Source organism: Gambusia affinis, linkage group LG11 (assembly GCF_019740435.1).
Source record: "Gambusia affinis linkage group LG11, SWU_Gaff_1.0, whole genome shotgun sequence".
In the NCBI taxonomy this organism is placed as follows: domain Eukaryota; kingdom Metazoa; phylum Chordata; class Actinopteri; order Cyprinodontiformes; family Poeciliidae; genus Gambusia; species Gambusia affinis.
Genome location: NC_057878.1, coordinates 10,025,291 through 10,039,061, shown reverse-complemented (window position 1 = coordinate 10,039,061; position 13,771 = coordinate 10,025,291). Strand labels below are relative to the sequence as shown.

At 38.7% G+C, this 13,771-nt stretch overlaps 1 protein-coding gene across 15 annotated transcripts in view; it reads left to right on the top strand.

Moving 5' to 3' along the window:
- Positions 1-13,771, top strand: part of mycbp2 (MYC binding protein 2) — a 72,878-nt gene that overhangs the window by 36,958 nt on the left and 22,149 nt on the right. For 6 of the 15 annotated variants that reach the window (XM_044132717.1, XM_044132713.1, XM_044132715.1 and 3 more), the window contains 16 exons: positions 86-186; positions 272-490; positions 568-790; positions 1,816-1,934; positions 2,356-2,443; positions 2,555-2,604; positions 2,697-2,869; positions 3,370-3,514; positions 3,637-3,843; positions 4,650-4,705; positions 4,775-4,890; positions 5,040-5,137; positions 6,286-6,402; positions 6,900-7,040; positions 11,528-11,605; positions 12,983-13,207. In XM_044132717.1, the coding sequence (XP_043988652.1) occupies positions 86-186; positions 272-490; positions 568-790; positions 1,816-1,934; positions 2,356-2,443; positions 2,555-2,604; positions 2,697-2,869; positions 3,370-3,514; positions 3,637-3,843; positions 4,650-4,705; positions 4,775-4,890; positions 5,040-5,137; positions 6,286-6,402; positions 6,900-7,040; positions 11,528-11,605; positions 12,983-13,207 (2,156 nt within the window). The remainder of the gene's footprint in view (positions 1-85; positions 187-271; positions 491-567; positions 791-1,815; positions 1,935-2,355; positions 2,444-2,554; positions 2,605-2,696; positions 2,870-3,369; positions 3,515-3,636; positions 3,844-4,649; positions 4,706-4,774; positions 4,891-5,039; positions 5,138-6,285; positions 6,403-6,899; positions 7,041-11,527; positions 11,606-12,982; positions 13,208-13,771) is intronic. The other 9 variants (XM_044132721.1, XM_044132714.1, XM_044132726.1 and 6 more) reach the window with 7 other exon arrangements.

The following is a 13,771-nucleotide window of genomic DNA, read 5'->3' as shown; positions in this document are numbered from 1 at the left end:
AACGCTAATATGATGGAGAAGTTTTGGAGCTGAAGACATATGCATTCAGATTTTTTTTACAGTAGTTGTCCTTTCTTCTTTGCAGCTGATGATATTCCAGAGCTGTTAAGTTCTTCCAGCCTCTTCTCCATGCTGCTGCCACTCATTCTGGCCTACATTGGACCTGTTGCTGCCTCTGTGCCAAAGGTGGAAGCTACAAGCTTTGAGCAGTGCTACCAAAACATCCTTTAATTGATATCATGAGGTGTAATGTCTCCTCTTTCTCTTACAGGCTGCTGTTGAGGTCTTTGGCCTAGTTCAAGAGCTGCTACCCGCCGTTTCTGCCCTCAACCAAAAATACGCCCCGCCCTCCTTTAACCCCAACCAATCCACTGACAGCACTACCGGCAACCAGCCTGAGATCGGCCTGTCGGCCTGCACCACTTCAAACCACTACTCTGTGATCGAGAGCGACCACCCTTACAAGCAAGCTGGGGTCACACAATATAGGGTACTTCACCTTTTAACCATCCCAATAAATCATCAAAACATGCAGCGAGGCGTTTAAATCGTTATTTCTGCTCTCAGGTCTCCTTCCCAGACTGCGTTCGGTGGACCACCATAGAGTTCGATCCGCAGTGCGGAACTGCGCAGCCGGAGGACGCCCTTCGGCTGCTCATCCCCAGCCGCACGCTCCACCTGTCAAACCTGGGCGGGAAGCCTTTGATCCATGACACCATCAACACGTGGACTGAACTTAGGAAGTTCTCAGGCTCCACTGGCTGGCCCACCACTGTGCTGGTGCTTCCAGGTGAGATTATTACATCTGGAAAGAGCAGTTCTTGTTTCTGTTGATAGTAATTAGGCTTCCTGTATAGTCTGGTAAGGCCTGGAATTTGACTTCAGGGTTTTCCAGGTCTTGATGAGTTTAGATAAATGTTTCTTTTCTTATGCATGTCCATAATTCCTTATGTTCTTTCCTTCTATACTTCCTCTCCTTTCTTTTTCTAGTGTCCTTCTCCTGTCCTTTCTCTCACAAGTTCTTTCTTACTCAATTCCTCTGTTCCTTGTGCCCTTACTTATGTCCCCCTTGGGGGTTTTCCTTCCTATTCTCCCTACTTTCCTGTTGTTCTGCATCCATTCTTTTCTTGCAATTAAATTCTTTTCTTCATTCCTCCCTTCTCTCTCCCTTTTTTCCATCTATATGTATTTCTTTTCTTTCTTGTTTCCTTCCTCTCACTCCTTTTTGCATACTTTTGTCTTTTCTTCCTGAGGTTTATTCTCCCTTAATTCCCTGTGTCTTGTTTCCATGTTTTCCCAGACACCATATCTCTTATTCTGGTAGCTTATGCTAACCCTGTCTGCTGTTCCTACAAGGTTAGATAAATGATGAACACAGTGTTATGTTACTACTTTGTCAATACTAATCTAACAGGACAGCAGCTATTGGCCTCAGGTCTGTGTGACACTGCTGATGTCCGAACTCAGGAGGGTTGCCACAATCGCGCTTTGAGGATTTAAATACAATCCTGAAATAGTCAATCATGTTGTGATGTCAAGTATCAGAAAGGATGGAACAAAACATTATAGGAGGCAGGAAACACATATGCTTTCTTGGTACAGTTTAATAATAGTATTGCCAGCATTTTAAACAAAGTGTGGTAGAAAAATGAGTCACTGTCATGCTAAAGACAGTAGTTAGGTAGTATATTTTTTCTTTATCAGTCAATAAGTTTTCTTAGCTGTAAATGAGATTATTATACAGTCTTTGTCACAGGCATCTTGCTGAACATATAAATCTCTTAATCAATTTCAACGTCTTTTCTCTCCCTTCAGGAAACGAAGTTCTCTTTTCACTGGAAACGGCCTCAGACTACGTGAAAGACGAGAAAGCTTGCTTCTACGGCTTTAAGTGTGTGGCTATCGGATATGAATTCAATCCCGGTCCCGATGAGGTAAAGACACAAATTCTACGGGGGATTCAGTAAAAAAAACAAAAAAACATGCAGCAGCAGGATGACACACAGTTGATCTTTAAAATTAAAATGAGAGTGGCAACAAAGAAAACGCACATGTTAGCATTTTACATGTTTTAAGTGCTTGCATCACTTAAATATTTGCAACGCTGTGACCCAAACTGTTTGTGACACAATATGAACTGCAGTTTTGTTTCTGGTATTCCAGGTCAACTAATTAATAATTTTCAGTTTAATAGGAAATTCTGTTTTCCTTTTTTTTCCCTCTACACTCTGTGCTTAAAATGTTCTGCAATCTGGTCCACTGCAAGTCCGAACACTGGTTGGATGTTGTGGCTTGTTGACAACGTTCTGTTAAAGGTGAATGTAAACTCTCATCCAATTGTTTTTGGGCTTTCAGGGTATAATCCAGTTAGAGAAAGAGCTGGCGTTCCTGGGCAGCGTGTGTGCTGCAGCTTTAATGAAGAAAGATTTAGCCCTCCCTATTGGTATGAAAAACGGAGCATAATGGATTTTTCTTGTCCCTTATGACTATTTTTAATAAATCTGTTTTTCTGTTTTTAAGTATCAATCTATGTTTTATCCTGTTTCTAATTTAGGAAACGAGTTGGAGGAAGATCTTGAGATTCTTGAGGAAGCCTCCCTTCAGGTATGTTAGCTGTAAAATGAATCCTGAGGTGTGTAAAAGGGAAAAGTATACATTTCTTAAGCACTTACATTTTTTTTACCTCACATTCCTAGGTGTGTAAGGCCCACTCAGGGATTCTGGGGAAAGGTCTGGCCCTCTCTCATTCTCCTACCATTCTGGAGGCCCTTGAGGGCAATCTGCCCCTCCACATCCAAACAAACGAGCATTCTTTTCTGGAGGACTTTATCACCTGTGTATCAAACTCAAGCGGAGGGCGACTAGCCAGGTGTGTAGCTGCTCTTTGATGATGACAAATCAACTCAAGTCATTTTTTATTTTTATTTTTCACCACCAGGAGGTCTTTTGTGGGCTCTAGTTTCCCTTATTTGAAAGTAGGCTGACAGGAAAGGGGAAGGAGAGGGGGGAAGACATGCGGCAAACGTCGGCCGGGTCCGGGAATCGAACCCGCGACCGCCGCGTCGAGGATTGAAGGCCTCCAAATGTGGGTCGCGCTATCCCCTACGCCACCACAGCACGCCCAACCCAAGTCATTTTATCGCCATTGCACTGTTTAGCTGAAATCAAAAACACACTAGAGTGAGAATAAATAGATCGTAGGAGAACAGCAAACGGATCAAATATATGAAACAAGAACCCTCTAATGCCATTTTTAGCTTGTCATAATTGATGTTTTTATGATGTAAGTCACTGTGAACTGCCTTGTTGCTGAAATGTGCTGCGCAGATAAACTTGACTTATGTTCTTTGAACGGTTTGCTCTCTCCAGATGGCTGCAGCCTGACTCTTATGCAGATCCTCAAAAGACCTCTCTGATCCTGAACAAAGATGATATCCGCTGTGGATGGCCAGCCACTGTGGTCGTACAGACTAAAGATCAGTATGGGGACGTGGTTCATGTTCCCAACATGAAGGTAAGGATATGCATTTTTTAAAATGTCCTCCTTTTGGGAAAATTTAGATATTAGTGCCTTATAAATGTGTAGTATTGTTATTTTGCCCAATTAGACTCAGCTTTTATCTTCTTTATCTGTAGGTGGAGGTTAAGGCTGTTCCAGTTTCCCAGAAGAAGTCGGTTCAAACAGACAATATGAAGAAGCTGCAGAGGCTTCCTGGAAGCTCCTCTCCTTCGTCCTCCGGCCCTGACCTCACCTTTGGAGGTCTGCCAACGCCTAAGCTGGAAGCCACCTATGAGCCGGTCATAGTGAAAGAAGCTCGATACATTGCCATTACTATGATGAAGGTCAGCATGACTCACTTACTCTCCATTTATATTTTCATTTCCATTTCGTAAAAAAGGGTTGTGGATTCTTGAAGAAGGGATCGGATTGCTTATCAGTTAAGTGAGGGTTCCATATGAATGTTTTTTTATGAATAGTGTGTCTCCTGCTTTTTTAATCAGCAGGTAAGGCTTTCTAAAGATCAGTGATTAGTCAGAAAACTGCAATCGGTTCGTCCCTTGTACAAAACTGCACTTAGTTGACGACTTTCCTTCTATCTGCACACCTCAAAATAAAGAAGTGTGCCAATCCCACATTTTTTACTAAATCTTTTCAAGATAGGAAAGACTTTTAAAGAAAAAAATTGTGTAATTACGACATGTTCTTTGTTTCAAAAACTGCCAACATTTAAATCCAGTTGTTTCCATGACTTACTGTTAATTTTGGCAATCTCAATTAAAAACGTCCTTTCTAGAATCTTCTCAAACCTTTGGCTTATGCTATCTGAATTTCCTTCGCTCATTAAAGACTTTCATATCACAGAAAAATATTGTTATCTCATCCTGTTGTTTTCTGAGTGATGTGTCCAGGGATCTAAAAAAAAGAATGGCTTTTGTTTAGTTTTCAACTGGCCAATTACAGAGTAGTAATATGTATGTATGTTTTTTTTCTGAATTGATTTAGCATGTCTAAATCTGGCCAATTACGAGATTTAGACAGATGTTGGAGTAAAATTATCATCTTAACTACTTGAGGAAATAACACTTAATACAAAAGCTACAGAAAGTACAATTTGGTTGTTACCTTCAAACTCATTTTCTACATTTAGGTGTATGAAAACTACTCTTTTGAGGAGCTGCGTTTTGCTTCTCCCACCCCAAAGAGGTAAGCAGCATCATGCAGACCACACTTTCCACGGAGTTGCAGCGCTCTCACTGATTCCTCCCTCAACAGACCCAGTGAGAACATGCTCATCCGTGCCAACACCGACGGGACCTACAGCGCTAACTGGACCCCCGGAGCTGTCGGCCTCTACACAATCCATGTCACCATCGATGGCATTGAAATAGGTATTCACCCCCGTCACTGCCAGCAGTTGGTGTAACTTTGAGCATATTCTGTGAACGCTCGGATTAAGCGTTCACAGAATATGAACGCTTAATCCGTGCAGTGTGCAGTGTGTGTGTGTGCCTGAGTTCTGAATCCTTTTTTATTTAAGATGCTGGGTTGGAGGTAGAAGTCAAGGATCCTCCAAAAGGGATGATACCACCTGGGACTCAGATGGTGAAGCAAAAGGCTGAGCCTCAGCCAAGCAAGGTGAGTTTTATTTTTCTTTCTCTTGAGCATAAACACACACACACCCACACACGCCCACACACACACAAGTAAAATGTTTTAAAGCATCTAAAACAAGAATTATTTGTTTTTCAATCCATTGTCTTACACCTGCTTATCCCAGCGGTCACTGGACGATAGGTGGGGGTACACCCTGGATTGGTTGCTTGTCCGTTACTGGGAAACACAAAGATTGCTGATGATAACCCTTAACGCAATTACCTACGGGCAATTTAGAGTCATCAATTAAGTTACAGTCTTGTTTTCGGAGGAAGCTGGAGTGCCTATGATGCACAGGGAAAACATGCAAAAACATGTCTGAAGAGTTCATACTTAGATTGGATTACTCTGTTTTGAGCCCAACAGTGTTTTAATAAATGTATTGACATATTCAGGATTTAAGTTGTAACTTATATTTTCTATATTAAGTACCTTTTGATTTGAGACCGTTTTGCTTAACTCAAAAAGGGCATTTTAATGTATAGCAGCTCTTGTCTAGCCCATTTTGAATCCCAGAGTAAACAAAAATCCCCATTTATATCCAGTAGGTGAGGGAAAAAGAAGAGACAAGTTTGATTTGAATCTTAAAAAAGAAACCCCAAATGATTTGTAGCATGTTGTCCAGAGAAAATTCATAATCAAGGCCGTAAAGTGAGTTAGTTTGTTTGTTGATGCTGAGGAATTTAAGCTTACAGGCTGGAAAGATCTTAAAGAATGTGCCATCAACTAGTAAGATCCAGTTTGATTTCATCATCATTTTGTGAAACGGATTTAACTTTTTTGAAAGTCATTATGGGGAAACAAGCAACAATGTGTGTTGTTCGGTTTTGTTAAAAAACAAACAAAAAAAAAAAACAATAAACAAGCTTTGGAACTTGTGTTTCATAAAAGCGAGTTTAAAGAAGCACCGACTTGTCCTACTGAAAATCCACCTCCTAATATTCTGTCATCTTCTGCTGTGATGATGCATATAATGCAAAGCAGGCTCTGTATGGGGACAAATTGCATGTGAACTCCCACCATCAGTGCCTCCCTTGACATTTCTTTCCTTCTTATGCACCTCTTGTTAGTTTCTTTCTATTCTTTGCTTCCGCTGATCTCGATCTCCATCTCCCTTCTGACTCTATCAGGTCCGCAAATTTGTGTCCAAGGACAGCGCAGGCCTGCGTGTCCGTAGTCACCCCTCCGTGCAGAGTGAACAGATAGGCATAGTGCACGTCAATGGCACCATCACTTTTATTGACGAGGTAACTCGATGAAAACCAAAAAAAGATCATAGACGTAGAAGCTGGACTACTCTGATCCAAGCTTTGCTTCTTTAAATTAAGAAAGTCAGATTAGAAAATGAGACAAACAATGTCAAGTTTAAAGACTTTGTATGTAATTTTGGTATGTTTAACAAAATCATTTCTCTGTAATAATTACTGCTTTTTATGACTTTGATGTTCTTCTTTTAAGTTGCTTCATTTCATCTTGCAAGACACTCTGAGACCACATGAAAGATTCTGGTGCTTTTTCTAATACTTTAAGTAAATTTGTTAGCTCTCTACATAATCTAGAGTCTATTTCTGCTGATTTCCCTCATTTGCTTCTCATCATAACAGCAAAAAAAAACAAAAAACAACAACTTTCCTGCAGCCTCAGAGATGTCAGATGTTTGTGATCTGGGTGATTCCCCTTCTCTCTCCTTTAGTAACAAGCCGGCATGGCTGTGCTCTGCTCTGTTGCTTGTTTTCCCCCTTAGATCCACAATGATGATGGAATATGGCTCAGGCTCAATGATGAAACAGTAAAGAAGTATGTTCCCAACATGAATGGTTACACAGAAGCCTGGTGCCTCTCTTTTAATCAGCACCTGGGCAGGAACCTACTGGTCCCAGCTGACGTAAGTAGAAGGCGGCCTGATTGAGTAGCTTTCACCCAGTCTGACGATGACAGGCTCATGTACTGTTGATTTGGGAAGGAGCTCGTCTATGTTGTATAGCAATGGTTCACTTTTATGTCCTGGTAGCATGGTAAGCGGTCAGTTAAAAGGGCAGCTCTCGGGGTGTTTTTCGTGCATGATGCAGTGTCCTGTAACATTATTCATACCTCTTGAACGCTGTGTCACGTTACAACCACAAACTTCCATGTATCTCAAGGGACTTTAAGTGATAGACAAATAAAAGTTCAGTTGAATAAAAATTATACTTCATTTTCACCACTTTGTACAAATAAAAGTCAGAAAATTTTATTTATTTATTTATTTTTTTTTATTTTTTTTTTGCACTCAGCCTCCACCAGTCTATATTGTGTAGAAACAGATTTCACTTCAGCTACAGTTGCCACCCGTTTGGGTAAAATCTGTCATGTCTCTTCCAGCTTTGCAAATCTAAATCTTTGCCTGTTCTCCTCTCCTCAGTCTCAGATTAGATGGAGAATATCTGGGAACATCAATTTTCCCAACTTGTCTCAGATTCTCCGTTGTGTTTGGACTTTAATTGGGAGATTTTAACGATGGCTGAAATAATTAATCTGATTAATCATGAAGAATCAATTTTTGAAATTACACTGAGCAAATTTAGGGCAAGGGTTTGATAGGGTTTAGGGTTCGTTTAATTAAGTGGAGTATGCAGACTCAAAAAAAGGACAGTAGCTGAAAGAACAACATATTTTGAGCAATAAGTAAAGCAAGACTGCACAAAAACATGTATACATTTTATAATAAAGATTTTTAAAAAAATCCCCTCTGTCTGTAAATATGCCCTACCCAGAACTCAAGCGACACAGATTTAGCTTCATATTATGTAAAAAAAAAATATATATATATAATATATATATATATATATATATATATGTATATGTGTATATATATGTATATATATGTATATGTGTGTGTGTATATATATATATATATATATATATATATATATGTATATGTGTATATATATGTATATATATGTATATGTGTGTGTATATATATATATATATATATATATATATATATATATATATGTGTATATATATATATATATGTGTATATATATAATTTTACTCTATTTAGCATCTTTTGGTATCAAATTATGAATCGGTAAATCCAAAAAATAATCACAAGTTTGAAGCGACGTTACATTTATCCAAAGTCTAACAGAAAAGCTGAGCTTTTCACATGTTAATATTATTTATTATTTCCTTTATTTAACCAGGTAAACCCCATTGAGATCTGGTTCTGGGCAGAACTCTGCAATACAAAGCAACCTGGTTACAAAATAAAACTAATTAATACATAGGCACAAGTCTAAAACAATTTAAAAGCAGTGACATTGTTTGCTAGAATATTTTTAAGAACTGCTCGAAATAAATCCAATGAAATCAGTTCTGACATCTTGAGTTCAGACTGGAGCTGATTCCAGGCTGAAGGAGCCATAACCCTGAATGCTTGCTTCCCCTTTTCAGTTCGAACACATGGAACTTGCAAAAGAAAAATGTTATTTTAGTGTAAAGAATGGGAAATAACAGATCTATGCAAGAGAGAGCTTAAGTATGCAGGAGCCAAGCCGATTAGAGATTTATAAATCAGGATCATCAGGTGATTATTTCTCCGTACGCTTAAAGGAGGCCATTCAGCTTTTGCATACAACTAACAATGATGTATAAAACGTCTGCTACCAGTTACAAACCTTAAAGCACAATGATGCATAGTATTCAATGATTGAAGGCATATGGTCAAAGCATTCATTTATAAAACATCTCCATAATCCAGAAGTGGCAGGAATGTTGATGCTACCAATTTACTTCTAGCTTTTAGAGAGAAACAATATCCATTTTTGATAGTAAAACCCAATCTTCATTTTCAATGTTCGTAATAAATTTGCTATGTGATTTTTAAAAGAAAGCTCTTTATCTAGAATAAAAATAAGATATTTATAATTTCTGACAAACTCAATTTGTGCCCCTACAGCAGTTGTAAGCAATAGAGGGATTTCTGGTAGTTTTCTAGAGTGTGAAAAAACCATTGCTTTTGTCTTATCCACATTCAAAACCAACTTCAGAGTTTGTAAGAGTGTTTGAACTACATTGACAGCAGACTGCAAATACTGCAATGCCTGTAATAGCGATGAAAAATAGCAGTAAATTACTAAATTATATGCATAAAAATGATAAAAAGCATTAGACAAATTTTCACACAAGTTATTTATGTAGATAGAAAATAAAAGTGGACCAAGAATTGAGCCCTGTGGTACACCATTTAAAATAGTAAGGATCGAAGAAGTGTAGCCAGCCAATTGAACTCTCTGGGTTCTGTTTGACAAGTAATCAGCTACCCAATTGGCTGGCTTGATGCGAGAGCCCAAACTTGTGTAGAATTTCAATTAAAAGCGTGTGATTCACTGTGTCAAATGCCTTTGATAGATCAATGAATAAAACATCACAATGTTTTTTGTAATCAAGAGCCTGGATAGGATCATTAAAAAACTTTAAAGTGGCAGTAATAATGTGCCAATGTTGTTGAAAATTGGACCTGAGCTCGGTTGGACATTACCTGATATTAAAAGTAAAAGTAGAATGAGTTTTTTTTCCATTGACCATTTACATTTGATACCAAGCCAATTTTTCTGGCCTGGGCAAGGTGTATTAGAGAAGATTCATTGAACACAAAACAGCTCCTTAAGACAGACAAGCACATTAAATGAACTATGTTATGTGTTGGCATTTGATTAAAGTAGTGCCAGTGAATAATAAAATCTGAGGGGTTCCAAATTGTCTGATCGAGGGTGATGGACCTGGAGTCATTCTTGAATGAAGTTGTTATACAAGTCCTCAGAAGACTTTGGCACATTTCCAAAGGTGTAAACACCTAAGAACAATATCAGAGAGAGTCTCGTTATACTTATCTGACCACAAGTCATGTCCTCTCTTACTTCTTTTTGGAGTTCAGGAAAATTTTGACAATGTAGCAAGCTGAGATGGTGTCTAGCAGGCAGAGTGACAGCTAGTATGTAGAGACAATGGCTAGCAGGCCGAGATGATGGTCTCTAACATGTTGATGTTAGAAGTAATTTTAGCTGCAGCTGCATCCTTTGCTACAAGTGGAATGCTATATTATTGCATTTTAGGCAATAACATGTTTATTTTCTTATATAAGAAAGAAATTGAATTCTAAATGTTTTAATGTATGTCTAATATTGTAAAAAAAAAAAAAAGAAGGGTTCACGATGAAGCTGGATTAATGAAGACAGTTTGTTGCGATATAGTTAAGTGAGCTGAATACAAGTGCATGCCACATGCATTTTGGTAAATCCAAAAAGCAATGAAAATTGTTTTACATTCTCATTAGTAAAACGAGTTTGAACAGCACCTTACAATCACTTCCCAGTTACTTGCAACTCTGTGTTGCTTCCTCATGTAAAATCCCAATAAAATATATTGACTTCTGTGGCTGCAATGTGACAAAAATATGAAAAGAATTCAAGAGGGATGAATACTTGCTCAGGGAACCGTATAACTGAGAAAAACCGGAGTATGAAACTTTCACTAACACTGCAAAGGAAAATCTGCTAATCGGTGTGCATGTATTAACTCATGTCTCATTCCGTGTTTAGCTGAACACCTTAAATGAACACTTGATTTGTAGTATCCACTTTGTTTTGTCCATTAGTGAAAATCCCAATGCAGCGATTGAATCACAAGGAGAAAGATAAACAATAAAATGTGGTGCAGGTTAATTCTGTAATGAAGGGTGTTTTAGTTAGTGTATCTGACTTGCAAACTGTCTTTCTTAAGGGTATGCTCTTTTAATTTTTCTTGGAATTTGCTTATTACTTAGATAGCATTTTTTTCTTGAAAACAGGATCAATATTACAACTGTTCTTCTTTTTTGCTATAAACTAATCAGCGGTCCCTAAAAAGAACATGTGCAACATTTTAACTTTACTGCATTACAACTCCTCCTCTGCATTGGGATGCTTTAGTTGCTAGGAGTCTTTAATGATAGGTCTCTGTCTGAACAGCATGGCACACTACATCGTCCAAGTGGGGAATTTTTTTGGAAGTCTCCTATTTATCTATATTGTATTGTATTTTTTGGGGGAAGAAATTTCCCAAAGTGTTTGGAGGGAACTTCTGACATTGCATTAAGTATATAATCATTTTGGGGCGTTTTATTGGTGATGCACACAATGCCACCTATTTGACATCCGCCCAAATCTAACCGATATTCTTCTTTTCTTCAAATTAACCTCTTAAAGCAGTAAAACCAGAATGCCCAGGGCTGAACTTTTTTTTTTTTTTCTTCCAAAAAAATACATTCACCTGCCCCGCCCCGCCCTGTTTCTGCTTTTTCTTCCTCCTGAGTCGTCTACTGTTTTTTTGACTCTCTCACGATTTGCTCAGAATGTTTTTAACGCAAGCCAAGGAGTCAGGGATATCGCCTTTTTGTCATGGACTCCCTTATCTATATTCCCACCGCAGGTGAGTTGTTTGAATCGGGGATAAACAGCTTAACGGTCTGTGTGTTATTCCACGTGTCGCCTTGAAACCCTTGTGAGTCAGATGTCAAAAGTATACTTGCATGGTTATCAGGACACTGAGGTTATGACATTTCAACCTCATATTTCCCTGTATTCGACTTCATTGTTGGTGTTTGGAAATTTTGCGTAATTGATTTAAAGGGTTTGTTAGTTGCATGGGTCTCATGTATTGATGTCCAGTCTGTTGCATGAGATTTTGTGATATGAAAACACAGTACTCATGTTTGAGCATGACTCCCTTCAGGCTGTATAAAAAAAATGCCTTTTGCTTTTTAGTAGGCATATTGTTTGTTTGTCAGAATTATTTCAGTGTTGAATAGTCTTGATTTTTTTTGTGTGTGTGTGCTGAGAAGACTGTGATCCCGAACACAAAGAATGAGGCGTATGCTCTTTTAGAATTAGCTGAACCAAAAACCTCTATCTTTAGCTTGTTTTTGATGACTTACCGTATTTGTTTTAAGGCTTTTAAGCCAAACTGGGATAATGGATTGTATATTTGTGCTGCAAAGGTATTGAAATTTACTCGCCTTTTGTTCTGTTACAACCATTAAATTGAATGCATTCTTTAATATTATAGATCAGTACTAATTGTTAGGGGGAATGAAAAATTATACACCAGTCCAGGTCTTTTGGGCAGTCTCTTGCTGCTTTTCACATACAGAGACTGAGATTTTTGCTCATTCTTCATTGCAAAACAGGTAAAACTCTGATTGAATAGAGAGCAGGTTCCGCTGAAGATTTTTTTTAAGCTGATTTAGTCCTGGATATTGACTGGACCATTGTAGCAAATGTAAATGCTGAGGTTCTAACCTGCAGTATGTAACTTTTATTAAAATATGTTTTTTTTACATATTAAAAGTGTCACTATGTCCCGACAGTACGATATGTGACAGATAATCTGTGGTCGTACCTTCTCATTGTGGCCCTACTGCCATCTGCAGAAATGCATCGCTCTTAGTCAGGAACAACCTATCAGAGACTGGAGGAAGGTCTTAGCATGATTGGTTGTCAATCATGCTTGTGTACGCATAGCTCATGCCCATTCCATTTTATTATGGTAATATACTTTGTGAGGGTCTTTCAGGATAGAATTCCGACAAACTAGATTGAAGTTTGTGGTTGTAACATTAACACAAAAAGTGTGGGGCGGGGGGAGAGAGATTGAATACGTAATAGTCCAGCATTTATTTCAGCCTTTTATATATATATATATATATATATATATATATATATATATATATATATATTTTTTTTTTTTTTTAAAGCTTTTCAGACCTTTTTGTTGCTGTGTTTAAATTTGTGCTTTTACCTCTTGCAGGAGGCCAGGGGCCAGTCGGAGGAGAACGTAAAGGAGGTGAGCAGCTGCCCTTCCCACGAGGCTCCCATTCGGGTGCAGAACAGGGCAGGGCAGGGCGGCGGCCCGGGGCTTTATAAGGTAGTGAAGACCGGCCCCTCTGGTCACAACATCAGAAGCTGTCCAAACCTTAGGGGTATCCCTATTGGAATGTTAGTACTTGGCAACAAGGTCAAGGCCATAGGCGAGGTACGCACTCACCCCCAAATAATACAATGTGTTTTTGTGGCTGCAGCTCAATAATTTAGTCTGTGTAAATCTCCTTACATTATTACTTTACTTTCAAAGCTGTTCTCTGTAGCTTCCGGGCATGGGGTTTGTTCTATGCCTTTGCGCTTTCTGAGGTCTTATAAACTTCTGTGGCTGCAGTACTTAACACCTGACTAATTCCAGCATATGTGTAAATTTATGGTGATCTTAGGGTGTCAAGTTCAGCTGCCTTGAGAGCTGTTGGTAAAACAAAAAACAAACAAAAAAACTGAGGAGTCTTTCTGTATCTTGACTTCACTTTTCTTGCTCTTTTTACTGCTCTGTAAGTTTGATTTAAACTCCTCGGGTTTCCCTTGATCTGTCCATGTGGAGCCTCCTTTCTTTTTTGTCCTTGGCTGTTGTGGCGTGTCATGCTGTTCAGTAGATTTCTGAGACTGCTCTTGAATGCCCTGTGTGGATGTGGGAGATGCTGCCTGCATTTACTAATACTTCCATCTGTGTATGTTTTTCCACAACAATAATATTCCAGGGCTTTGAGAAAAC